The sequence below is a fragment of the Homarus americanus genome, unplaced genomic scaffold (assembly GCF_018991925.1).
Source record: "Homarus americanus isolate GMGI-L3 unplaced genomic scaffold, GMGI_Hamer_2.0 scaffold24260, whole genome shotgun sequence".
Classification (NCBI taxonomy): domain Eukaryota; kingdom Metazoa; phylum Arthropoda; class Malacostraca; order Decapoda; family Nephropidae; genus Homarus; species Homarus americanus.
Genome location: NW_024721079.1, coordinates 12,278,160 through 12,304,818, shown reverse-complemented (window position 1 = coordinate 12,304,818; position 26,659 = coordinate 12,278,160). Strand labels below are relative to the sequence as shown.

At 39.2% G+C, this 26,659-nt stretch overlaps 1 protein-coding gene across 1 annotated transcript in view; it reads left to right on the top strand.

The window, feature by feature from the left end:
• Positions 1–26,659, top strand: part of LOC121861561 (lysophosphatidylcholine acyltransferase 2-like) — a 123,754-nt gene that overhangs the window by 72,437 nt on the left and 24,658 nt on the right. Inside the window, exons 3-5 of the mRNA XM_042359440.1 lie at positions 6,275–6,492; positions 7,806–7,918; positions 8,898–9,052. Of these exons, the coding sequence (XP_042215374.1) occupies positions 6,275–6,492; positions 7,806–7,918; positions 8,898–9,052 (486 nt within the window). The remainder of the gene's footprint in view (positions 1–6,274; positions 6,493–7,805; positions 7,919–8,897; positions 9,053–26,659) is intronic.

Genomic DNA, 26,659 nt, shown 5'->3' with positions numbered 1-26,659 from the left:
AGTTACGTATTGCTGCTTGGTGTTCTCAGAGAGTCTCAAGCAAGATGCTTCCTCCACTGAGCAGAGACACAAACTGACGCCATTCTGGGTGAGTCAAGTGGCTGTTTGGTGCGCTGAAAACTAGTTCCCTGTATTTCAATTATGTTAAATAATTGTTAAAATGACTAAAAATTTTAATATAAGACTTGGAAAATTATTGAATAATACTACCTTCTTGATATTTACTCAAATGGTAACGAATTTAAGCCCTAAAACCGATTACAGTAATACCCCGATTTATGCGGCCAATTGAACCTGCGGAGTAGCGCGTAAAACGAGAAACGCGTAAATGGAATAACAGAACATATGGGATTAATTGAATTAAGAGACTGGGCCGACTCCCAAACTCCACTTTTTCCGACAATACCGACATAATACCTATGTTGTAGTAAAAGTAACATCTTAATTTTATGATGGTATGCACACACAATTAATATTTAAGAGAAATACAGTCGCCAGGTTAATGTCCATTCAAATAATGGACTCAACTCCGCTCTCTGTCTCCTCCCTCTCTGAGAAATGTTTGTGAAAACACTAGATTTTAAGGTATAGTAACAAATAATAACTCGTACTAAAGTTAGGATAATATAATTGATATTGCTGGATTCCTTGCAAGGCCAGGAATATTTTGAATATAAACGTCATATATTTTGCACAAAAGATAAAATTTTGGCTTTGTAATCAAAATTCTTAAATTAGATTAAAATTTGTATGTCTAATGCAAATTCCATGATGTTTATATTTAAAATAATTAAAATCTTATAAGAATCCCAGCATTGTAAATTATATTCTGGCTGGGTAATTTGTATGAATTTTAAGACCTAAAACAAATATTTAAAGTAAATAAACAAATTATACTTGACCCAGACACTATCTGTCAATCAAAATACCCCACCTCCGCTCCCCCCTTCTTCCTACGCTTGCTGGGTCCCTCCCTCCCCCTCCCTCCCTACCAGAGAAATGTTTGGGTGAAAACACTAGATTTTAAGGTATAGTAATAAGTAATACCTCAGACTAAAGTTAGGATAATATATTTGACATTGCTGGATTCCTTGCAAGGCCAGGAATATTTTGAATATAAACGTCATATATTTTGCACAAAAGATAAAATTTTGGCTTTGTAATAAAAATTCTTAAATTAGATCTAAAATTTGTATGTCTAATGCAAATTTCATGATGTTTATATTTAAAATAATCAAAATCTTATAAGAATTCCAGCAATGTAAATTATATTCTGGCCAGGTAATTTGTATTGAATTTTATGAGCTAAAACAAATATCTTCAGTAAATAAACAAATTATACTTCACCCGTGTAAATGAGTAAATTCACCTCGTAAATCGGGCATCCCGGTTCTGGCAAGGTATCGCGTAAATGACCAAACGCGTAAACGAGAACCGCGTAAATCGAGGTTCAACTGTACTGTATTGGCGGACTAATACTACAGCTGGTGAGCAGGCGAAAACATGTTTGGAAAAGTTCGTAAGGAATTCGTTAACTGAATTTTTTTCGTTAACAGAATTGAAGATTCTTATGGAAGGTAATTTGTTAACCGAGGCGTTCGTTAACCAAGGGACCACTGTATAGTATTTTGAAGGTTTTTTGAATAACAGAATGTGAGGATAGTACTAGATGTGGGTATTTATTGTCATAAAGGCTTGATCATAATAAACTAGTAGTGTATGAATGAACAAAGGATATGTGAGATGCAGAATGTAGTAATTTACAATATTCAGAAGTGGGTCAAATACTAAGGGGACACTGAAGAGAGTAAACCAGTGCAGCCATTTACCATTGTATGTCACACTTTCCTACCAGAGCATTTTCCTCCATTTTCTATTTAGGCACTTAGCATATTATGGTCCGGAGCTTCTCATATATTAATAGCGAAAAATGGCCTTGGATAAAAGGATAAAAAGTTGCAATAATTAATAGGGATAGAATATATTTATGAGGAATTAAAATGGGATGGGTCTGATTCTCCTTTGTGTCAAGAACTCAAAAGAAAAATGAAAAGTGTGTATGGAAAAAAATAAATGGCTTCCATTTTAAAGTACTGTAGTGGAGTAATACGTAATGGATTTCAGATTGGTATCGGAGGAAACCATGATGATGTGCAGAAAAGGTTCTCAACTGTCATATGATGTACAGTCTCGTTCAATATTCTTCGAACACTGCTGGAAACAGCTGGCAACTCCAGGTCCTTTGTTTACTAAAGTACGTAGTAAAAATTATGAATGAATGTAAAAGTGATCGGTGATTGGTTACTTAGTTCCCATTGCTTAATTAATGGTTGGGCTTTTGCATTCATTCATAATTTTTACTACGTACTATAGTAAACAAACGGCCTTGAGTTGCCAGCTGTCTCCAGCAGTGTTTGAAGAATCTTGAACGAGACTGTACAGTAGTCTGAATCAAGAGCCAGAGGTATAGGAAGAGCATTTGAATGTATGAAAACAGATGGAAGTGGGATCTGGTAATGCAGATACAGTAACTGTGGAAATTCACATAATTTGTAGGTCATATTTGAAAAAAAAATGGTATTTGATGTAAAATAATTAAAAAATGAAAAATGGACAGATCAGTGACCTGAAAGAATGTGTTGAATAGATTGCAACTTAGTGAAAATATAATAGCATAAAATATTTTTGGTTTAAAATTTAAGAATGGATTTAAAAATGAAGAGGTATTGTATAAAATATTGTAGGCATTATTTGTACATCAAATATATCAGAATTAAATAAACAGCTTCTTGCATTTCAGAATGCATGGGATAATAAAATATATTTAACCAAGCATTTGGGTTTCATGCACAGTAGATGTAAGACCTGACAGTAAGCAAAACAAAGATGTAATAAATGAGGCTAAACTGGGTTAGGCACGTTTCAGGCACTGTGTGTTTATTATGTTGTCTTGTTTATAGAATTAAGGAAAATATAAGACTTCCTAGAAGAAAGATTTACAGTTACACTTTATCTTTACTAAGAATGTGGTCACTTAGTTTGAGTGCCACTGGTTTAGCACAATTTATTTATTTTCTTAGCTGTGTTATCAAGAAATGTGCATTCTTTTATTATTAATTGGGTTCATTGTGTGACATAATTGGTTCAGCAAAACTCAAACAAACAAACAGTGACTACAACATTAGTGACAGAATAAGGGACACATTATAGAAATTTTTTTTTATATTTGGGTGAAATAATTAATGCAGTTATAAATTTTTTTAGATTATTATGTATACAAATTTATAGTGGCTATGTATCTCTTTTGATAGAGCATTTATCTGGCAAGCAAATGGTCATGGGTTTCATTCTTGGCAGGAGTGGAGGATTGGATTCCCATCTTGTGCACTGGCCATTGTACAGTCATCAATAAACAATTACAATATTTGGTGTTCTTGCCAATAGTGGAACAGCCCTTTAGCTGAGTAGCATCTTACTAAGAGGATGGAGCAACCCACCAGCTGCTGAATGTTAATACAGTAGAAGTCCAAAAATCCGGATGCCAGAAATCCGGACTTTTTGAAAACTCAAACTTTTTAAATTTAGCGGGCTTTTGTGTGTGTGTGTGTGTGCGCGCATGCGTGAGCGCCACAGCTGCACAGCGACAACAAGCGACCACGCAGTCGCCATTTTAAAACGAGCAATCAAACTGTGACAACGTATCTAATATTGTGTCCTACTCATTCCATTTACCATATACTGTATAGCATACGTATTTACAAGCCCATAATAATGGCTCTTAAAGTAGATAAGCCTCGTTGTGTGAAGAGAAAGAAGAACACGTTGAAATTGAGTGACAAACTTGAAATAATTAAGAAACTAGAACGTGGTGTGAGCAATACTGTTTTAATGTAAACATACGACATCGGAAAGTCTACAATTTATGATATAAAAAGGGCAAAGAATAAAATTTCAGAATTCACAGCCTCGTCTGAGTATTTGCTAATGAATAGACTATCAAAATTTACCTGTTCATCTCTTCTTTATTCCTCCTTAAATTTGAATTTTAAAAGTACTGCTCGAGAATCCGGAAAATCCGAAAATCCGGACCGACCCAATCCCCGAGCGGTTCGAATTTTCGGACTTCTACTGTAATTAAATTATCCCCAGCTTGCCATAGCAGGAACAAGCTTGTATGAATGAAGCAAAAAGTATATGAAACACACACACTTACACTTCACTTATATTACATGTAAACTTTTGCAAAACAACAACTGTAGCCCACACTTGTTGCTTACCTGAGGGCACTTGACATCAGTTGTACATAAATACCGATATGTACAGTCACCTACAAAATTCCTGTCATCTTTCCTCGTGAACCACGAACCCCGAGATTCAGACTCGTGTATCTGAAACATTTATGGATAGAATAATGCATAGTTTCTACTGCTTTGAGTTCACGAGTCTGAATCTCAGTGTTCGTGGTTCACGAGGAAAGATGACAGGAATTTTGTGGGTGACTGTACTACTAAATCACACAAAATGATGTACTGTGTACCTGTACACAGCTGATACCTACACAGTCTGATTTCCTCAAACTGATATGTACACACTCACACTCTGTATACAAATTCATGTACACTCGCAACAAAAAGTATCGGTGCATACTGTAGTGTGAACAATTTGAGACCAGTGACGATAGGTATTGGGAAAGGCGAGTTGTTCCAGCCGTATGTTGGCAGCCCTGTAATGCTGCTGAGCAGCTACTATGGCCTGGTTAAGTGAAACAAACTGTTATAAATAAGGTCGGGAAGTGATAAATAGACAGTATGAAATATGAGGAGCTCCCTGTCAACAAAATTATTTGTGGTACTTATGAATATTGCCACATTAATTTATGCTACCAAATAAACCACTCAACCTGGTCGTGGTGCAGCGTGGACGGCTGCTCTGAGACCTGTCGTTTGTAGCGCCAGTTTCGAGGTATCGCGGAATCCATCGTGCAGCGGTGTTCCTGTGGACACCAACCCGCTGGTTAATATCTGTAACGCCGAACCCTTCGTTATAAAGGCCAATAATAGCTCCTCGTGTTCCCTCTGAGGTTTCCATGTTGTCTGGCATGTGTAGATCTCTACTGCTTCATATTGCCTCTGTTTTATACCCATGTTCACCGAGACCGAACCCTCGCTCATCATTCAGTCGTCACAAAGCAACAATCCGAAAAGAGGAAACAAACACACTGATTGTCAGCCATATGGCAACACTTAGTGGGGGGGTGGTTATGAGGATACACTTACCAACCTTCCCGACATATCACAGTGTATAAGTATCGTTTCGGAAATCGTCAATCACACCCTGCACCGATACTTTTTAGTGCGAGTGTACAGTACATAAACTCTCACACTACACAAATTCAGGTACATAAACTCTTGCACTAGAAACTTGTGTACAGTGCAGTATCTGAATTTTTGAACACATAGGGAAATGCAAATACAGAAGTAAATCAGAATAATAGTGCACAAACTTTGAATAAACAAACACATGAAAGCTCATAGATGCAGAGACAAGCACAAACTCGTATATTTATGTGCATTCCTTTTCATGCACTCGTGCACATACAGTGAGCTCCGCAATTTTGCGGATTTTTACTTTGCGGTTCTTGGTTATTCGCGGATGGAACCCTGGATGCACCCAAGAATGTCTGTGGGTAGTTTTAAAGTTGCCAGCATTTTTGCGGCTGGGACAGGGAGCCATTCGTTCTAGAGACAGTAATTCCCTTTAACTGTATTGTAAATATGTGTGTGTGTGTGTGTGTCCTAAGGGCAAACATATAAAGGGAATACAGTATACATATCTTTGTACACAAGTAAAAATGACCCCCCCCACCGTCCGCAAATGTTATTCAGGATTTGGCAATTTGCAGCCATTTTGAGAACCTAACCCCTGCGAATTTGGGGGGGCCCTTGTACTTTTACACACATACATGCACATGAACCATACTCATTCTATCCTAAAATATGTTTAGGTTGACATGTTTCAGTATCTTTTGGAGACATGGCTTACTATAGTGTGGGTTATGTATCTTTTAGTGTGGTGGTTGTATGAGCAATATAGTATTTCAGTTACAGGTATACGTACTGCTAAAAGAACCTCCTTAATGTGAGATGTTCAATAATCTTTCTCTAGCAGATGGCTTGTGGCACTTGTTTGTGATTTTTAGTTTAACCTCATATATCCAAGGGTGTTAGAATTACCAGGGAATATCTCACTTAGGGTATATTTTGTGACTCCACAGGAAGATTCGATGGTATATGGGCTTTATTGGTCGCATGATGATGAGGTGCTATGCCTGCCAATGGATCAGAATCAAGGGGCGCATGGCAACCAAAGCTGAAGCTCCAATCCTTATTGTTGGGCCTCATAGCAGTTTCTTTGATGCCATCGCAGTTTACTGGTCCAATGTCCCATGTCTGGTGAACCGCATAGAGAACCTACAACTACCCCTCTTTGGCAGTAGGTGTTTAACATGCTATGTTCTCAAGTGTAGCTGAAGCCAACTCTCCTGGTAGACAAAGCCCTTTTCTGTGTTAGGTATACTGGCAGTAGGGAGCGTGGTGTGCTAGCAGCCAACACCATAATGTTTCGATGGCTTGGAGCAACTCTTGTTTGTGACAATTTTTTGGCATCATCACATCACGATGAATATGCGTTTTATATAGTAATGCATACAAAAAGTGTCACATGCGAGCGACATCATTGCTCTAACCTGTTGATTTTTAACATGTACTATTTTAGTCACTGTGTCTTGTGCTAGAAGAATTGTGGAGTGAAAATCTCAAATAAATTTTTCGTTTTCGTAGACTGCGAATGCTAGTTTATATCCTCTCCCTTCTGTCACATTCCTAGTTTCATATTATGTGTCACCAATTTTCACTTGCACTAATTATTCATCAGAACATAGAATAAACAATGTGTGTGTTATGGAGCATGTTAGATACTAAATTTAGATGTATCATGTCAGGTAGTGTTTAGTGCATGTTGTGCATCATTTTAAGGCAAAGTGACCTGCAATAAATTTACCTTGAGATCTTGAGTAGATATACAATATTGTGACAATTATTCACTACTATGTAAATATCTCCATTGCTGATACATATGAAAACAATTATGAGCAGTGAAGTATATGTATGTATTTAGGAAATCATTTGTTATAGAATAATTCACAGACATCCCTTTAAATTCCAATCTTATGTACCTATGAAAAAAAAAGGAATTGTAAATTTTTTAGAAAATTTTCCCCTTGGTCAAAAAATTTTGGCTCATGTATATTTATGTTTAGCCTTGTTAAAATGTTTAAACATGTCAAGATAAACTGAACAAGGAACCATTAAACATGTTGTCAGGTAGCAAGTGTGTTATGATCCATTACAGGATACTGATGACTGCCTACAGTACGTGGTGGGCAGTGAAGTGCATATGTTAAGACAAAGGGCAGAATGTGCAGCAGAATTGGATTTCTCAAGGAAAATTGCAGCATTTTAACATTTTATAATTAGTAAGAGAATAATTACAATAGAAAATCTAGCGGTTTGAGGTGTTGATTTCTACAAAGCGAATTTTCTCCTGTGAGTAGATAGTGTGAATGGATTTGTGGGTAGAATAAAGAATTTTATAATAACTGGGAGTATAAATTTACTTTTGCATGGTGTTCAATACTATTGTAATAATATTTATGATTACATGTACTGTACGTGGTGTAGTCATTTGTGATTTAAACAGTACTGGCAGATTTTATATAGACTTCACTTATTCTTTACCCCTGGCAGAATATATTGACTATACACAGCCCGTGTATGTGTGGCGAGAAGACACCAATTCTCGCCAAAATACTATCCAGGAGATAAACCGTAGAGCTACCAGTGATGAAGACTGGCCACAGGTGAGTTACATTCAGTCTTAAATCAGGAAAATACTTGGCCTCTGTTAAAAGTGGTACAATAGAGTATACAAGACTATAAAATTAGTTAATGAAATAACAAACATTTTATTTCATAAGTTAGGAAGAATTGTGAATCAAAAGTTGAGCTAGGAGAAGTAAAGCCCATGAGATGGAATTTTAGGAAGTGGGATTTGGAGAGAGAGAGACTATAGAAATATTAATGTCTAGGTTAATGTGTAGTCAATAGGTAACTGGGAAAGTATTAGATAGTGTTCTAAAGATGTGCAATCATGTGAAAAAGAAAATGTGCTGACATTATGAAATATTAAATATGCTAAATCTAAAGTAGTAATTTATTCCCTGACATTTCATTTTTTTTTTTTAGCAACCTTCTCCATTTAGAGTTTATTGCTGTTAAGGTCCAATGATCTGTCACAATGAAATAAGTGATACAGTACTATTCTTCAAGGATTAAATTACCTACCTATATGTTATGAATACAGTATTTCTCTCTCTATGGCCTCTTGACAGTAAGATGACTTGGTATAATGATTCACTGTAAGGTAAATAAGCAGTATTCTCTTGAGGGAGACATTAACTAGTGTGCAGTGTTTATATGAAAATATCTGCCTCAGGTATGTCATGTTCTCAGTTTACTATTATACCAGATTCACATGGCACACTGAATGAAACTGAACTGCTCTTATCATTGATGACAAATTCTCTACAGATTTTTCCAAGATGCTTTACTGGTAGAGCTTAGACATTATGGAGTACTCTCGGCCATCTCTAAAGAATTACAGTACAGTACTACTGTATCATGCTGTTCATGTGATAAACTAAATCTACCAGTTCAGTATCCCTCAGCACTCATGATTAACATTTGTTATGGAGTGGTGTCTTCTTATTCAGTGGTGAATAATTATTTGTTATGAAAACAGTAGGGTGAAAAGATTTTAAGAGAATTCCTTTATTTCAGGTAATGATTTTCCCTGAAGGTACGTGCACCAACCGTTCTTGCCTCATCACTTTCAAACCTGGAGCGTTTTATCCTGGAGTTCCTGTTCAACCTGTTATCATCCGCTACCGCAACCGCACGGATTCATTTACATGGACTTGGGATGGCCCCGGAGCGTGAGTAAATTCTATTTGAAAGTGAGATATGGAAGGTAGTTTTGAAGCTGCAGGCGATTTTACTTAGTATTCCTCCTCTCCTTCATCACCTTCACTGATTTACGTCTGTTCTCCATGCTTGTGTGGGTTAACCATGAATACCTAATGGCAGCTCTCCAAGCAACATGGTCTCTCGCAGTCTCTCGTATCAGATGATTTTCTCTGAGGCCATTGCACACAACCTGTCCCCACCTCTCCTCCCCTCCACATACCCAAACCATCTCGACCTACATCTATAGATAACTTCACCAGTACCTTCTTAGCTCTAAGCAAGGTTTCCTATTTTTTAGTGTCACATTACACATCCACCTCATCATTCTCATTTCAATTCTCTCAAGCCTGCATATATCATCCACTTTAACTGCCCAACATTGCCATACAACAACACATTTGGTCATTTTTTTTTTAATACATTCTGGGCAGCAAGTCCGAAGCAAAATTCTAAATGTTGGGGTAGTTTTAGTAACCTGACAAATGGATTCGTCAAACTGCATTAGCAGCTTGTACACTCGAGTTACCATTTAGTAACCATAATGCCACAACTCGGGAAGTTTGGTAGGCCTGGGCAAGATAAACGTAAAGAAACCAGCTTGATCTGTGGCACCCAATTTTAATTCTGAAACACGAGTTGTGGTTGTAGAGCTTCTTTTTCAAGAGAGAAGGCAACTTGCTTGACTCGAACACAAAAGAGAACACTAAAAGACACGATAAAAGCCCACCAAACTGTAATGTACTGCATTTTCCTCGTAATGGAGAATAAAAAATCATAGTACCTTAGAAGTGACACAGAATTTGATATTGCAACTGGGGTTGCAATTGTTGAGGCAACTTAGGTATGTCTGATTACAGTTGGAATATTCAAGATCCATTGTGAGTAATGTTTAAAGCTTCAACTGTCTTTATGGTTGGTAAAACTTGTCAAGTCTGTCAGTCTGAGTGGCATGTGTAAGGCCTTGTGTTTGTACAACTGCTAAATATATAAATATATAATGTTATGGCAATTATCAGAAACACACATAGGCATGACTAGGTTTATTACAAAGTGATGAAAAGGATACTGTACAGTGGGTAGTCCACAAAACATGTGGCCATGTCTCTTTATTTGAGTGCCCCATCATAGGAGTCCGTTTCCTCTCACTTCAGGACGCCTGTGTCGTCCGTTTTCTCTTAATCTTAGAGTGCACCAGAGACTTCATTAATCCTTAGAAGTGACACAAAATTTGAAATTGCAATCCCAATTGAAACTGGAACAATCCCTGAACCAGAAATTTGATACGGACAGTTCAAATTTCGTCCGAATTATCCGAAATCCGGATTAAAGGGGTCCGAATTAACGAGGGTCGACTGTACTGTATTTTATTTTCTATAATTTTTTTATACTTTAACAGTTCCTTCAATTCTTGTAAACACAATTAGATTATTATTTCAGTCTATTTTGTGGAATAATTTCATATGTATATTGTACTGTGATATTGTTTATTTATTGTATACTGTACTCCTACTTTTGATAATTACTGTCCTTTACTTACCTTGAAATGCACCATAAATATTCTAAGTGTCATCCATTTAGAGTTATTTTATTTCTCATCACCCATGGAAATAAGGTTGTGCAGTTAGCAACTACTGTACTGTAAATTAGTACTGAACTACAAAAACCCCAATAAATTTCTAAAACAAATGAAATCAGTTCACAAACACAAAAAAAACTACCTAAGTACTGTAAATTAGGACCTATCACATTAAGAAATGAATGAAGTATAAACTTAGTACGTTACCTTACTGTAAGGTACCTTAGGTTTTGTGTAGTGAGAAAGTGGTGTAAGAATAGAAAATTTGTATTTGTGAATACAGTGGACCTTCCAAATTCACGGGGGTTAAGTTCTCAAAATATCTGCGAACCGCCAAATCCGCATATAACATTTGCTAACCGTGGGGGTGGGGGGGTTACATTTTTACTTGTGTACAAAAAAAAATTTAATATTCCCTTTATGTGTTTGCCCTTAGAACAGTTATTTCTTTTACACAAAGCACATACAAATAAATAATAATTGGAAAAATCCTCTCATAAATAATCAGAAACAAATTTATTAAAAATGTGACAGTCTTCCCTTAAGTAAATGCTTTATTAATAAAGTAATAAAGCACTTACTTGAGGGAAGACTGTCACATTTTTAATAAATTTGTTTCTGATTATTTGTGAGAGGATTTTTCCAATTATTATTTATTTGTATGTGTTTTGTGTGTGTGTGTCTACACACACACACACACACACACGTCAGTGAAGTTGTCAAAGCCTCCAGTTTCCGTCTCCACCTGCTCCGCCGACTCAAGTCCCTCGGAGTTCCTGCACACGAGCTCCTCAGTGTATACACAACATTCATACTTCCCAAGCTCACCTATGCCTCCCCCACCTGGTCTTCCTCCCTAAATGCCACACAACGTAAACACCTAGAAAAAGTGCAAAAGAGGGCATGCAAAATTATTCTCTCCTCTTCCTACTCCACATATCAAGAAGCGCTCAACACACTGACCCTTTCGACTCTCACTGACCATCACCACGACCTTATCTGCAAATTTGGTAAGAAGCTTCTACACCATCCCCGACACCGGCTCCTACTACCACCTGACATCCCCTGTCCGAGAATTGCTGTTCGACACCACAACCGCATCCAGCCCATACGTGCACGAACCGATCGCTATAAGAACAGCCCAGTCCCAACCATTGTAAAAATTATCAATAACATGTAATAATTCAGTGTATTCACTCCCGGTAAACACTGCTCCTTACACTGTCACTATGTTGAAATGAACTGTAGTTTGAGCTGATCCCCATCTAAGTTATTATATGTCTTATTTGTGTCACTTATGTTACTTGTATATTATTTGTAATTCGTAACCCATTCCTCAAATATGTAACTGTAAATTTTCAGCCTTCTGGCTGCCAAGCTCTTTCAATAAACCGTTAATTATTATTATTATTACACACACACACACACACACACACACACACACACACCCACCCACCACCACCACCCACCCCACCCACCCACCCACCCACCACCACCCACCCCACCCACCCACCCACCCACCACCCCCCCAGGAATGGGCAGTACCGCAAGGCTCCTCTCCGAGCAACCAGGTCAGCTTCTCCTCCCTGAACCTCTCCCACGGAATTATCAGCAGCTCACAGCAAGTTACTATTTCATTTAGGAAAGAAATGGAACCAGTGTTAAACAGAGGTGAACAGTGGTGAACAGTGCTTAAGTCAGTGAGAACAACTCAACAGTAACAGTGGTACCCAAGTTGACCTTTCACACAGTGAGGTCCCAGGTACCCAGTGATAACGGCCCGTGAGACCCAACTACCAGCGATGTGGTAATCCGTCTACAATAGGAAGGCCTGGAACCACACCTCACTCATATAACACCATCTGTGAGGGAATTGTTACATGCGAGCCCTCTGCTTCCTGCTGATTTTCACACCACGTGGTCCCTCATAACACCATATGTGAGGGAATTACTACACCACGTCAAGTCCCTCATCACACCATCTGTGAGGGAATTACTACACCACGTGGTCCCTCATAACACCATCTGTGAGGGAATTACTACATCACGTCAGGCCCCTCATAACACCATCTGTGAGGGAATTATTACACCACGTGAGGCCCCTCATAACACCATCTGTGAGGGAATTACTACACCACGTGGCCCCTCATAACACCATCTGTGAGGGAACTACTACACCACGTGAGGTCCCTCCTAACACCATCTGGGAGGGAGTTACTACACTACGTTTTTGCTGTTCAACACCTACATTAATCTGTATGTTCACTGTATGTTCCTTTACCTTTCTCTAACGAAGGCTTTTGTTAAACCACCAATGTATGTAATAAGTCATTTATGTCCAATGTATATTTTCAGCCTTCGGGCTGCAGAACTTTTTCAATAAACCGTCAATTATTATTATTATTATTATTATTACTATTACACACACACACACTGACATCCTTGACCACCGAAGGGTCAAGACGTACCTGGCGCTCCTCTCGGAGCAGCCAGGTCAACTGTTAAGTTGGCCCATACCAACCCCCCTCCCCTGAACCCTCCTCCCCACCAGAATATCAACAAGTTCTCGCCAGAAGTTACAATTTCATTTAGGAAAGGAACGGAACCAGTGTTAAACAGTGGTGAACAGTGCTTAAGTCAGTGAGAACAACTCAACAGTAACAGTCGTACCCAAGTTAACCTTCACACAGTGATGTCCCAGGTACCCAGTGATAACGGACCGTGAGACCCAACAACAACCAGCGATGTGTTAATCCGTCTACGATAGCAAGGCCTAAGACCAAACCTCACTCATATAACACCATCGGTGAGGGAATTACTACACCACATGTCCCTCATAACACCATATGTGAGGGAATTACTACACCACGTCAAGTCCCTACACCACGTGAGGTCCCTCATAACACCATCTGTGAGGGAATTACTACACCACGCCAGGCCCCTCATAACACCATCTGTGAGGGACTTACTACACCACGTGATGCCCCTCATAACACCATCTGTGAGGGAGTTACTACACCACGTGAGGCCCCTTATAACACCATCTGTGAGGTAATTACTACACCACGTGAGGTCCCTCATAACACCATCTGTGAGGTAATTACTACACCACATGAGGTCCCTCATAACACCATCTGTGAGGGAATTACTACACCACGTGAGGCCCCTCATAACACCATCTGCAAGGGAATTACTACACCACGCCAGGTCCCTCATAACACCATCTGAGGGAACTACTACACCACGTGAGTTCCTCCTAACACCATCTGGGAGGGACTTACTACACTACGAGTTTGCTGTTCAACACCTACATTAATCTGTATGTTCACTGTATGTTCCTTTACCTTTCTCTAGTGAAGGCTTTTGTTAAACCACCAATGTATGTAATAGTCATTTATGTCCAATGTATATTTTCAGCCTTTGGGCTGCAGAATTTTTTCAATAAACCGTTAATTATTATTATTATTATTATTTGCTATACAGGTAAAGGAAATTACTGTCTCTAGAACGAATGGCTCCCTGTCCCAGCCGTGAAAATGCCTCGAACTTTAAAACTACCAGCAGACATTCTTCAGTACATCCAGGGTGTCATCCGCGAATAATAAAGAACCGTGAAATAAAAATCCGCAAATTTGGGGGCCTCCCTGTACAGTGACCCCTCAGTTAACGAACTCAATCCGTTCCAGAAGGTCGTTCGTTAACCGAAAAGTTCGTTAACCGAAACCATTGTTTCAATGGGTTTTTGGGTAATTGGTTCCAGCTCACCGAAAATTTCCTAAATTCAACAAAAATGGTAGAAAAGTTCACTTACTTTGAGATGTGTATGTAGAAGGCTCCTGGATGATGATGATGATGATGTGCATTTGAAGTGGGAGGAGGAGAAGGGAGAAGAGAAGGAAGTGGAGGTGGAGGAGAAGCATTTTACTGCTTCTTGGAAGGTGAGTCACCTTCCATGAAAATGTCAGGAAACTCTGGACTGACAGATTCTCCACCATGAGCAGCCTCTCTCCTTCTTGAAGTGGAAGGCTGAGGGATAGCATCTTGTTCCCTCTGCCTTTTACTGAAGAAAGTGTCAATTGTGGTCTGTGGGGCATCTCTCCTCCTCACCATTAACTTATGTTTAAAGAAGGAGACCACTGAGTCCTCAACATGACACAAAGTTAGTTCAGTTTTTTCCACTTCTGGGTGCTTTGAAGCCAGTTCCCTGAACTTCTCCCAGTAGTAAATCACATCTTTCAACTGTTTAGCTGACATATGGTCATCACTTTCAATTTCCTTCTCACCACTATCAGCCTCTACCTGTAACATCTCATCCAGTTGCTTCAAGTCATCAGGAGTAAGTTCCTCCTCATGAGACATCACAAGCTCTTCCACATCCTCCTCCTCCACTTCAAGGCCCAATGACTGACCAATGGACACAATCTCCTTGTCCAACTCTGTTTCTTCCTCAAATCCCTCAAAATCATGGACTACTGATGGCCACAGTGCTTTCCATGAAGAATTGAGGGATCTAGTGGAGACTTCTTGCCATGCTGACACAATCAATTTTACAGCCTCCAGGATGTTGAATTGTGTCTTCCAGAACTGTTTCTTAAGAGAAGGGGGGTGACGTGACTAGTCAGGTCAGGTCAAAAATAAGGGACCCACAAAATAACTATCATACATCTAGATCAAAGGTTTTCAAAGCATTTTTAACCTTGGGCCACTGACAAATAAATTTATGTAACATATTTTCAGTTTCGAACTGACCATCACTAAGGTTTATTGATTTTAATTCCTTAATCAAACTAGCTTCAACCAGAAGTCTTTCTGTGACACAAGATGATTTAAATACTTCTAAGCTTTTTTCTCTGATGGTCGGTATACTTCATTGAATGTACATTAAATTTATTCACTTATAATTTCAAATTCCCTTAACACCCTATGAGGTATATAAAAATACCCGGGTCCCTGAGCGATTACACGAGAGAAAATGGAGGAACTCCGATATCCTGAAATGGTTAGAGAACGAACGTCTCTACTGGGGGACGCAAACGTTTCACATGTGTTCTGGGCGCTGTAGCATATATGAATGATTAAGTGTTGAACGGACTAACTACACAAACGTGATCATGACAATTGGACAAAGGAAGGCTATAGGTAGGGGAATAAATCACGGTGAAGTTTACCTCCGAGATTATTATAAAGCATTGGCCAGTGGGGTGAGACCGAGATAAGAAAAGCAAAGAGGAATAATGAACTGAAGGTAGCAAGGGAGGCGAAGTCAAACCCCAAGGGATTCTTTCAAATGTATCAAACTAAAACACGAGAAAAGATTGGACCAATACAGACAGATACCAGCGAGCGAGCTAATTGATAGCGACGGAGAAATGATTAATAATCTGAATAGATATTTTTCAACAGTTTACACCAACGAAAGTTTAAACATGATACCCGAGGCACCGACTATCTAAAGAGATAGTGAAGAAAATAGATTAAGCGAGATAGTAGTAAATAGTAATGATGTCAGTAAGCAAATAGACAAGCTAAAGCCTAATGAGTCACCAGGTCTCGATGAGATATTTGCCGCAGTATTAAAGTAATGAAAAGAAGAGCTTAGTATGCCCTTAGCAATTTTTTTAACATGTCACTACAAACGGGAGCAGTACCAGTATCCCGGAGGATAGCGAATGTAATACCGATTTTCAAGAAGGGAGATAGATCACTATCCTTCAACTACCATCCAATCAATCTAACATCAATTGTAGGCAAATTACTGGAATCAATAATTTCAAACTCTATTCGAAATCACCTGGAGAAGCACAAGTTGGTAAATGATTCCCAACATGGCTAAACAAGCGGGCGTTCATGTCTAACTAATCTATTAAAATTCTTTTCAGCTGTTTTCGAATCAGTGGACGACAGGCACGATTATAAGAACATAAGAAAGTGGGATACTGCAGGAGGCCGACTGGCCCATACAGGGCAGATCCCTTTCACACCCATCCCAGCACTTCCATGTGCCTATCCAACTTCGTCTTGAAGCTCCCTAGCGTCCCCGATCCTACTATAGCACTCGGTAGCCTATTCCACATATCCACAACTCTATTACCAAACCAGTGCTTGCCTATATCCTTTCTGAATCGGAATTTATCTAATTTAAAGCCATTTGTTCTAGTTATTTCGTTATTACTGAGCTTCAGAACATCTTCCATTTTACCCTTGTTAATCCCACTTACCCACTTGTACACCTCTATCATATCTCCCCTAACTCTACGCCTCTCTAATGAATGTAAGCCTAAGTTTTTCAGTCTTTCTTCATATGGAAGGTTTCTAATATTATGGATCATTTTTGTCATTCTTCTTTGTACTCTCTCCAAAGAATCTATGTCCATTCTATAATAAGGACACCAGAACTGAACCGCATAATCCATGTGTGGCCTCACTAATGCTAGGTAAAGTTTCAAGATAACGTCAGCAGTTCTGTTACTCACAGACCTAGATATGAACCCAAGAATCCTGTTTGCCTTGTTGCGAACGCTAATACATTGTTTTCTAGGTTTCAAGTCGTTGCTAACAAATACACCTAGATCTTTTTCACAAACTGAGTTTTCTATTTCCGTGTTACCTAGTTTATACTTAACGTTTGTATTCGTCTTCCCTATCTGTAGTACCTTGCATTTATCAGTATTAAAATTCATTTGCCAGTCTACTGACCACTCATGTAAGGTATCTAGATCTCTTTGAAGGTGTTCAAAGTCACTGTCTGAATTTATCACTCTCCCCATTTTGGTATCATCTGCAAATTTACTAATCCTACTAGTTATGCCTAAATCAAGATCATTAATGAATATAACAAACAGCAGAGGGCCTAATACAGATCCCTGGGGAACTCCGCTTTTGACCGCACCCCAGTCTGACTTTAATCCATTTATGCTGACTCTTTGTTTCCTACCAGTTAACCATTACCTAATCCATTTTAATACTGATCCACCTATTCCATGTGCTTCTACCTTCCTTATCAATCTCTCATGAGGGACTCTATCGAATGCTTTACTGAAATCTAAATAAATTATATCATATGACTTATCATTATCTACCGCTTCATATACTTCTGAGAAAAAGCTAAGCAAATTTGTGAGACAAGAACGTCCCTGGGTGAACCCGTGCTGAGAAGAATGAATTAAGTTGAATGTTTCAAGGTGGCTTCTGATTTTTGTAGCAGTAATTGACTCTAGCAACTTCCTATGATTGACGTGAGACTAATGGGACGGTAATTTGATGCTATTGATTTATCACCCTTTTTGAAAATCGGAACTACATTTGCAAGTTTCCAAGCTTCTGGCACTAGGCCCGATTCTAATGACTTATTAAATAAAACTGCTAATGGATTACTCAACTCATCTCTACATTCTTTTAATATTCTAGCATATACCTCGTCTGGACCAGGCGATTTATGAGGCTTCAGTTTGTTAATTACTTTAAGCACATCGTTACTAGTGATATTGATATTCATCAACATCTTTTCTATACTGTCGTTATATACCTTATGAACTAATACAAAAAGTGGAGGCCCATGGCATTGGAGGAGATATTCTAAAAGGGATTAGTGCATGGTTACAGGACAGGAAACAGCGAGTAAGCATTAATGGCACTAAATCCGATTAGAGTAACGTCATTAGTGGAGTACCCCAAGGGTCAGTACTTGGACCATTACTATTTATTATATACATAAACGACATAGATATAGGCGTACACAGCAACAACTTGCTGATGACACTAAAATAGGGCGTATAATTAAATCTGACGTGGACTTTTTGAAACTACAGGAAAAAAATAATAATTCGAAAGTCTGAAAAATGGCAAATGAAATTTAATGTGGACAAGTGTAAAGTACTTAGTCCAGGAGATGTAAACAGAGAAACTAGATTTCATCTCAATCTGCGCTCCTTAGAGAGAGGTAGAGTGAGGGGCGATATGATCGAGGTGTATAAATGGAAGTCAGGGCTAAACAAAGGTGATATAACAAAGGCACTCAAACGATTCAACCAGGAACGAACTCGTTACAATGGTTTTGAATTAGACAAATTTAGATTTAGGAGCAAGTTAGGTAAACATTGGTTTAGAAATAGAGTAGTGGATGAGTGGAACAAGTTACCAAACATCATCATTAACTCGAATACGCTGGATAGCTTCAAACATAGGTTGGATGGATATATGGGCGATAGGGGTTGGGTGTAAATAGGACTGCCCAGTATGGGCCAATAGGACCGCTGCAGTTTTCTCCATTCTTATGTTCTTATAAACTTATATTGTGAGGGTTGGTGACAGTGTTGTGAGGGTTGGTGACAGTGTTGTGAGGGCTGGTGACAATGTTGTGAGGGTTCGTGACAGTGTTGTGAGGGTTGGTGACAGTGTTGTGAGGGCTGGTGACAATGTTGTGAGGGTTCGTGACAGTGTTGTGAGGGTTAGTGACAGTGTTGTGAGGGCTGGTAACAGTGTTGTGAGGGCTGGTGACAATGTTGTGAGGGTTGGTGACAGTGTTGTGAGGGTTAGTGACAGTGTTGTGTGGGTTGGTGACAGTGTTGTGAGGGTTGGTGACAGTGTTGTGAGGGCTGGTGACAGTGTTGTGAGGGTTGGTGACAGTGTTGTGAGGGCTGGTGACAGTGTTGTGAGGGTTGGTGACAGTGTTGTGAGGGCTGGTGACAGTGTTGTGAGGGTTAGTGACAGTGTTGTGGGGGCTGGTGACAGTGTTGTGAGGGTTAGTGACAGTGTTGTGTGGGTTGGTGACAGTGTTGTGAGGGCTGGTGACAGTGTTGTGAGGTTGGTGACAGTGTTGTGAGGCTGGTGACAGTGTTGTGAGGGCTGGTGACAGTGTTGTGTGGGTTGTGACAGTGTTGTGAGGGCTGGTGACAGTGTTGTGAGGTTGGTGACAGTGTTGTGTGGGTTGGTGACAGTGTTGTGAGGGTTGGTGAGAGTGTTGTGAGGTTGGTGACAGTGTTGTGAGGATGGTGACAGTTTGTGAGGTTAGTGACAGTGTTGTGAGGGTTGGTGACAGTGTTGTGAGGGATGGTGACAGTTTTGTGAGGGTTAGTGACAGTGTTGTGAGGGCTGGTGACAGTGTTGTGAGGGCTGGTGACAATGTTGTGAGGGTTGGTGACAGTGTTGTGAGGACCGGTGACAGTGTTGTGAGGGTTGGTGATAGTGTTGTGAGGGTTGGTGACACTAAGGTCACCTTAATATTTCTCCCTCATCTTAAGGTCACCTCTAATATTTCTCCCTCATCTTAAGGTCACCTCTAATATTTCTCCCTCATCTTAAGGTCACCTCTAATATTTCTCCCTCATCTTAAGGTCACCTCTTAAAATTCTCCATCATTTTTAGGTCACCTCTAATATTTCTCCCTCATCTTAAGGTCACCTCTAATATTTCTCCCTCATCTTAAGGTCACCTCTAATATTTTTCCCTCATGTTAAGGTCACCTCTAATATTTCTCCCTCATCTTAAGGTCACCTCTTATATTTCTCCCTCATGTTTTAAAGTCACCTCTAATATCTCTCCTCCCTCATCTTTAGGTCACCTCTAATATTTCTCCCTCATCTTAAGGTCACCTCTTATATTTCTCCCTTATGTTTTAAAGTCACCTCTAATATCTCTCCTCCCTCATCTTTAGGCCACCTCTAATATTTCTCCCTCATCTTAAGGTCACCCTTATATTCACATTTGCTCTCAGGAAAAATATCACGCAGTCATGTACACAAATTAATTACCCCAAAGATCAGTGAAGTGTAAAACCTGAATCAGAAATACCTGAGTTGGGTCGTCGACATGTAATTGACATAACTCAGTGCAGGTGTTGTGCGCCCACTGATCCGTGAACTGCTGCGTGGTTCATCTTTGCCCACGGGTCGTCCTAACAGTGACTCCATCTAGTGATGTCACCTGTCTGTTGCTTCCAAAGATTGGAAAGGTGGACTGTGTATTATGTTACAGTCAAAGTGTGTAATCAGCCTCTTTCGCCTCTGCCTCTAAACCCAAACTTTTCCTCTTTCTTGGGGCATGCCTTGGTTCAGCTCGTCCCGAAGAAGGGCGACCATTCTAATCCCTCTGACTATCGCCCTGTTGGCTTAACTTCATCCCTCTCTAAGATTTTCAAAACTATCTTGAACTCACATTTTCTCCATCACCTTGAACGCCATTCTCTTTTGTCGGATCACCAGTATGGCTTTCGCCAGGCGAGATCTACTGGTGATCTGCTCTTCTATTGCACCCGTCTTTGGTCATCCTCTCTTGGGGACTATGGGGAAACTTCCGTCGTGGCCTTCAACATCTCCAAAACATTGGACAGGGTATGGCACAAGTCTTTGCTTTCTAATCTTCCCTCTTATGGTTTCTCTCCCCCACTTTGTTTTCTAATCTATAGCTTCCTTGAGAACCGATCCATGGCAGTTGTTGTCGAGGGATCGACCTCTCGTTATTTCTCTACCAATAGTGGTGTCCCACAGGGTTCTGTTCTTTCACCTACTCTCTTCGTTCTTTTTATCAATGGATTTACTTTAAACTACAACTAATTTTATCCATTCTTGCGCCGATGATTCTACTCTTCACTCTTCTTCACATTTTCCCCTTCCCCTAACTCTCAAACTAGATCTGTACAGCATCTCCGAATGGGGAGGTAGAAACTTGGTTAAATTCAATAGAAATAAAACTCAGTATTTACCAATTACTCTTTCCAAATTAGATGATCTCCCGCCAATCACATTTCAGGAAGCAATCATTCTGCCAAATTCGAAAATAGATATGCTAGGCCTCACTGTCAATTATCGTAAAATCAGACGATTCATATTACGCTCAATAGCCTACAAAACATGTAGCTAGGCCTTCTTTATTGAGTCTCTCATCTGAGGCATCCGTTTTCTCATCGCTTCAAGACGCCTGAGTCCTCCGTTTTTCCATTTTCTCTGACTTCCTGAAACCAACCTCTCTATAAAGTAAATTTGAATGTGAGACTGAACAACATTGTTGTGAGTCAAGTTAGATATGTCTGATTACAGTTAAAGCATATAAGATCCTTTATGAGTGATGTTGAAAGCTTTAACTGTCTTTAATGTTAGTAACACTTGTTAAGTAAGTGAGTGTCGAGTCTGCCAGTACGAATGGCATCCGACGATACTGTCCCTGGGGATAGCCATGCATTTCTGAGTACAACTGAAATTAGATCATTTTGATGCCCAAACATCAGAGATTCTGATGTTTGTAATTTAGTTAGTGTCAGTCGTCTATTCAAGAAAGCCATTAATCTCCTGAAAGAACATGTCAAACTTCTTATATCCAAGATCTAACGCCTCCCCTTGAATAGTCCCTTGTTTGCAACCGCACTGAGCTTGCAAAATTAACGTTATCAACGTGGGTAATTCCACTTTTTCCTGGCAAGCTCAATCTCTGATTAGATTATATGAATAGACATAGGAAATTCGCCTGACTGGTGGCAATTGGTTGACATAATTAAATGTACAGTGATTGAGTTGAATGTATTTTCTGTCATTGCGAGACTGGCCCTTCTGGCATGTGATCCGCACAGGCCTGAGTTGCCAGTTAGCCGTATATAAGCTTGTGCACAGAGGAGAGCGTGACTGCTCTGACGTTTCTCCATCATTGTCTCAGGTATGAGTACGATTATCCGCCCGCCATATTAAGTCAGTTTAACTCAGTGAATTTTGTGAATATCAGTGTTCATGTTGTAACAGTAAATTGTCATTTACCCAGTGAAAGAATTAATGTAACGTAAATGTCGTCTGTCGTTGCTAGACGAAAGATTGTTTGTGATTGAGTTATTAGACTGCTCCGACGTTTCTCCATCATTGTCTCAGGCACAGTATGTGTGTTAGCTGAATACCCAGCAGCTACCTGGGACCGATAGCGGCATACCAGCTGGCTGCATTGGAAGATGTCATTAATTTGGCAGGATTAAATTGTGCGAGTTTGCACCTTGGGAATTAAGTCCGAACTCCCTCACAGTGTATCGGACTCCAACCGACCTTAACAGCGTTTTTCATTCGTTGCCCTGACACCAATGACACCCTTACAGATATATGGGCCAAAGTATTATTGTTGTTGTATATGATTGGTGATAAATAACAGGCATATAGTGATCCCATGTTGAGTAGTGAGCCCATAAATATTGATAGTATCAGTAAATATGTTGTGTGAGTTGAGTACCTCAATTGAGGGAGAAATACCATGTTATTCATTCCGAAATAGCATGTTGTTATAAATAATATTTTAATTCGGGATATTGTCAAGTGTGTCATACAGCACCAGTAGTGACAATGACATAATACAATGATTGTTTAATGATGTAATAGGTAATTGAAGTTGTTTAATGATGAAATAAGTAACGGAAGCTCTGTTTTATGAATGGTAAAGTAAGACCTAAGTGGTCCAGTCTGGTTTGAGTGTACTTAATTAACATCTTGTTCACTCCTTATGTTAATAAATATTGAATTAGTAAACTTCGAGTATCACCACTCTATTCCTTTCACCCATTGGTTCTCAGAAAATAACTTTGTAACTCACGTAACTAAGATATGTTATATTCTAATACAAGTCTGGGTGGTGGCAGGCTACCGTTGTAAGTATAATAAGTGTGGTAATAAGATAGACGTGGTTCCCAGATTAATCCATGGTTTAGAATATAACTAGAACAAAATATACTTGATGAGAAATATTAAACAGGATACTTATTGAAGAAAAATAACAGAAGGGAGTAAGAAAAGAATTAAGTATATGAATAAATCTGAAGAATAGAATGAAATAAAGTAAGGAAATCACGCCCTTACATCACCATTACCTCTAATATGTCATGAAAGCCACACATTCCCAACAGTTGGGAATACTGTACAGATACCATAGCTACTTCACTCCTGAGCAGTACTCCTAACTTGGAGTACTGCTCTCATATCTGGGGTGGCTCTTCTTCTGTACAACTATTAGATAGGGTGGAATCAAAGGCATTTCGTCTTATTAACTCTCCTCCTTTAGTTGACAATCTTTCTTCCTTTTCTCTTTGCCACAATGTTGCTTCACTCTCTCTCTTTTACAGGTATTTAACGGACAATGTTCGGTGCATTTGGCATCCTCTGTACCGCTGGCAAGGCCGTGGGCTCGTTAACACACGTCTTGTCCGCAGTGCCCACCGTTTCTGTGGATGTCGGCGATATTATTGCATGCATATACAAGGAAAATAAAATATTATTTTAAATTAATTTGTAACGTAAACTAGACATACGCCAAAATTCAGTTGGATGTAATGAAAAATTTCATGGTTATATAACTAATAATCAAGAAACCAATAACTTCTCATGAAGAATATGCGAAGTAGCAGAAACAGCCTACTTTCAAAATTAACCTTCCTTGCTTTCCTTCCAGCAAACTCTCCTATCAGTTCATAATAGCACGAACTTGCTACTAGTTTCTTTTCGATGGAGAGTATAGCCAGATGATTCAACCTCTCTTGGGACATACAAGTACAGTTACTGTCAACACAATCCTATAAGGTTTTCTGCATAAGGGAAGTAACCATTGAGAGACTTTAGAAATTGAAAGACCTTAAGTGCAGGGTTTTTTTTATGGGAATGAGTTCTCGGAAAACGTGAATTTCTGAAAACAACTTTGGCTTCTTAAATGTTGTGAGAAGTTCCAACACTCAATTACTTGTCCAAAGCAGAGTTGTGCTCAAATATGTGGTAATCGAAATCTGTAATTGTAATCAATCATAATCGATTACAGTTTTTGAAGTACAGGTAGTCGTAATCGATTACATTCAAAATGAAATCGTAATCACGATTACTTTCATGATTACAATAGTAAGTACATATAGGTTAGGTTAGGTTAGTTTAGTTTAGGTTAGGTTAGGTTAGGTTAGGTTAGGTTAGGTTAGGTTGGGTTACGTTAGGTTAGGCTAGGTAGACAATAGATAGTAGAGAGCTACCAAACAAGAAGGTACTACCGCCTGGGAAGATATTGGAAGCATAATGTGTTGTCTAATGGTAGACCCTGCTGCCATATGTGACAAGTCCCAGGTTGATGATCTGACTTTCTGCCTCATTTACACACAATTGCAGGGTCTCAATTGTTTCTCTTACTAATCACAACACAACATACATATTGTATACCGTTTCTTAATATTCATCTTTTTTTTTGTTTTTTTTATTCATTAATGATCTTTAGTAGTATTATTATGATTATTATTATTATTATATATTATTATTATTATTATTATTATTATTATTATTATTATTATTATTATTCCCCCCTAGGCTTTGATGTGGGCCATTGACCTGTGCTCTGGTCAGCTAATACCGTAAAAAACAAAAACAAACAAAACATACCGGTACATCGTTTCCTCTTCTTACAACATACCGATACATCGTTTCCTCTTCCTACAACATACCGGTACATCGTTTCCTCTTCTTACACCATACCGGTACATCGTTTCCTCTTCTCACAACATACCGGTACATCGTTTCCTCTTCTCACAACATACCGGTACATCGTTTCCTCTTCTTACAACATACAGGTATATCGTTTCCTCTTCTCACAACATACCGGTACATCGTTTCCTCTTCTTACAACATACCGGTACATCGTTTCCTCTTCTTACAATACTCAGCTCATGGTTTTCAATACAGTCGTCTACATTTGGTCTTTTATATGACTCGGCAAACATTCACCATCCATATTATGTCTGAAATACTCCAGCTGCTAGTAAAAAAATATCTAGTGATTAGCATTAGATCGTTTTTGTTCTTGAAACTATCTTTGATATAATGGACACAGTGTTTCAAGACCTTTGAGGTTTAATTCTTGTCTTGAGAGAAAATTAATGGAAATTTTGAAATTTAATATCACAGTATTGTTTGATAATCTATATTTACTGAAAGTAATGTCTTAGGTATATCTGAGTATACCATACAATTAATTTTATCAGGTCACTAAATTAATTATCCTCTTATAAGCATTAGTGTTAATAATATTCCAAAACTTTATGTCAGATACATCTCTGTATTCATAATATCCATATTGATCTTATGAAAATTTAGATCCATCTATTATGTATTTTAAATTTTTCTTGTCTATTAAATGGCCACACCATGATTTTTTTTTTTTTTACGGCAATTAGCTCACCCGGGCACAGGTCGAACGACCTACAATGGGGCCTGGGGGGCAAAAAAATAAGAACAGAAAGAAATTAAAATTAGAGAAGAAAAGGTTATACTGTGTTAATCTACACAGCGCAGATGCCGGAAAACCAGCTTTTTAAAGTGAGACAGATTGTATGAGTATGAAAACACAGAGGAATGCAGAGCATTCCACAGTTTGGCTGTGTGAGGAAAGAAGGATGTACTATAACAGGTTATTCTAGTGTGACCGACGACCACAGAGAAACGGTGGGCAACGCAGGCGAGACGTGTGTTACGCGCCCACGGCCTTGCTTGCTGTACACAGGATGCCAAATCCACCGAACATTGCCCGTTAAGGTACCTGTCAGAGAGAGTGAAGCAACATTGCGGCGAAGAGAAAGGGAAGAAAGATTATCAACTAAAGGGAGAGAGTTAATAAGACGAAATGCCTTTGATTCTACCCTATCTAACAGTTGGACAGAAGCGACATCTGGGGCGATCACTTCGGCAGCAGGCAGCAAAGTTGTGACTCCAATGAGAACAGAAAACACAAAATGCAGGCCCAGGATGATAGGTTTCTGCATACAGTGGGGGGAGGAGTCAGCATATAGGGGGGAACGTTTCACTAGGATGTGGCAACATTCATCAGCTTCTACCGGGGGGGGGAGGGGGGTAAGGGGTGGGGGGCGGCACCATGACAACCCGTTAAAGCCAACAGTACTAAGTGTTTCATAGACCTCAGGAGTCTAACACTTGCTAAAGTTCCGGTTCTTACCTTGTCGGAATTGAATGTTGAGACCGTGCTGTCTGCAGTCCTTCATCATCCAATTAAAGCGTTC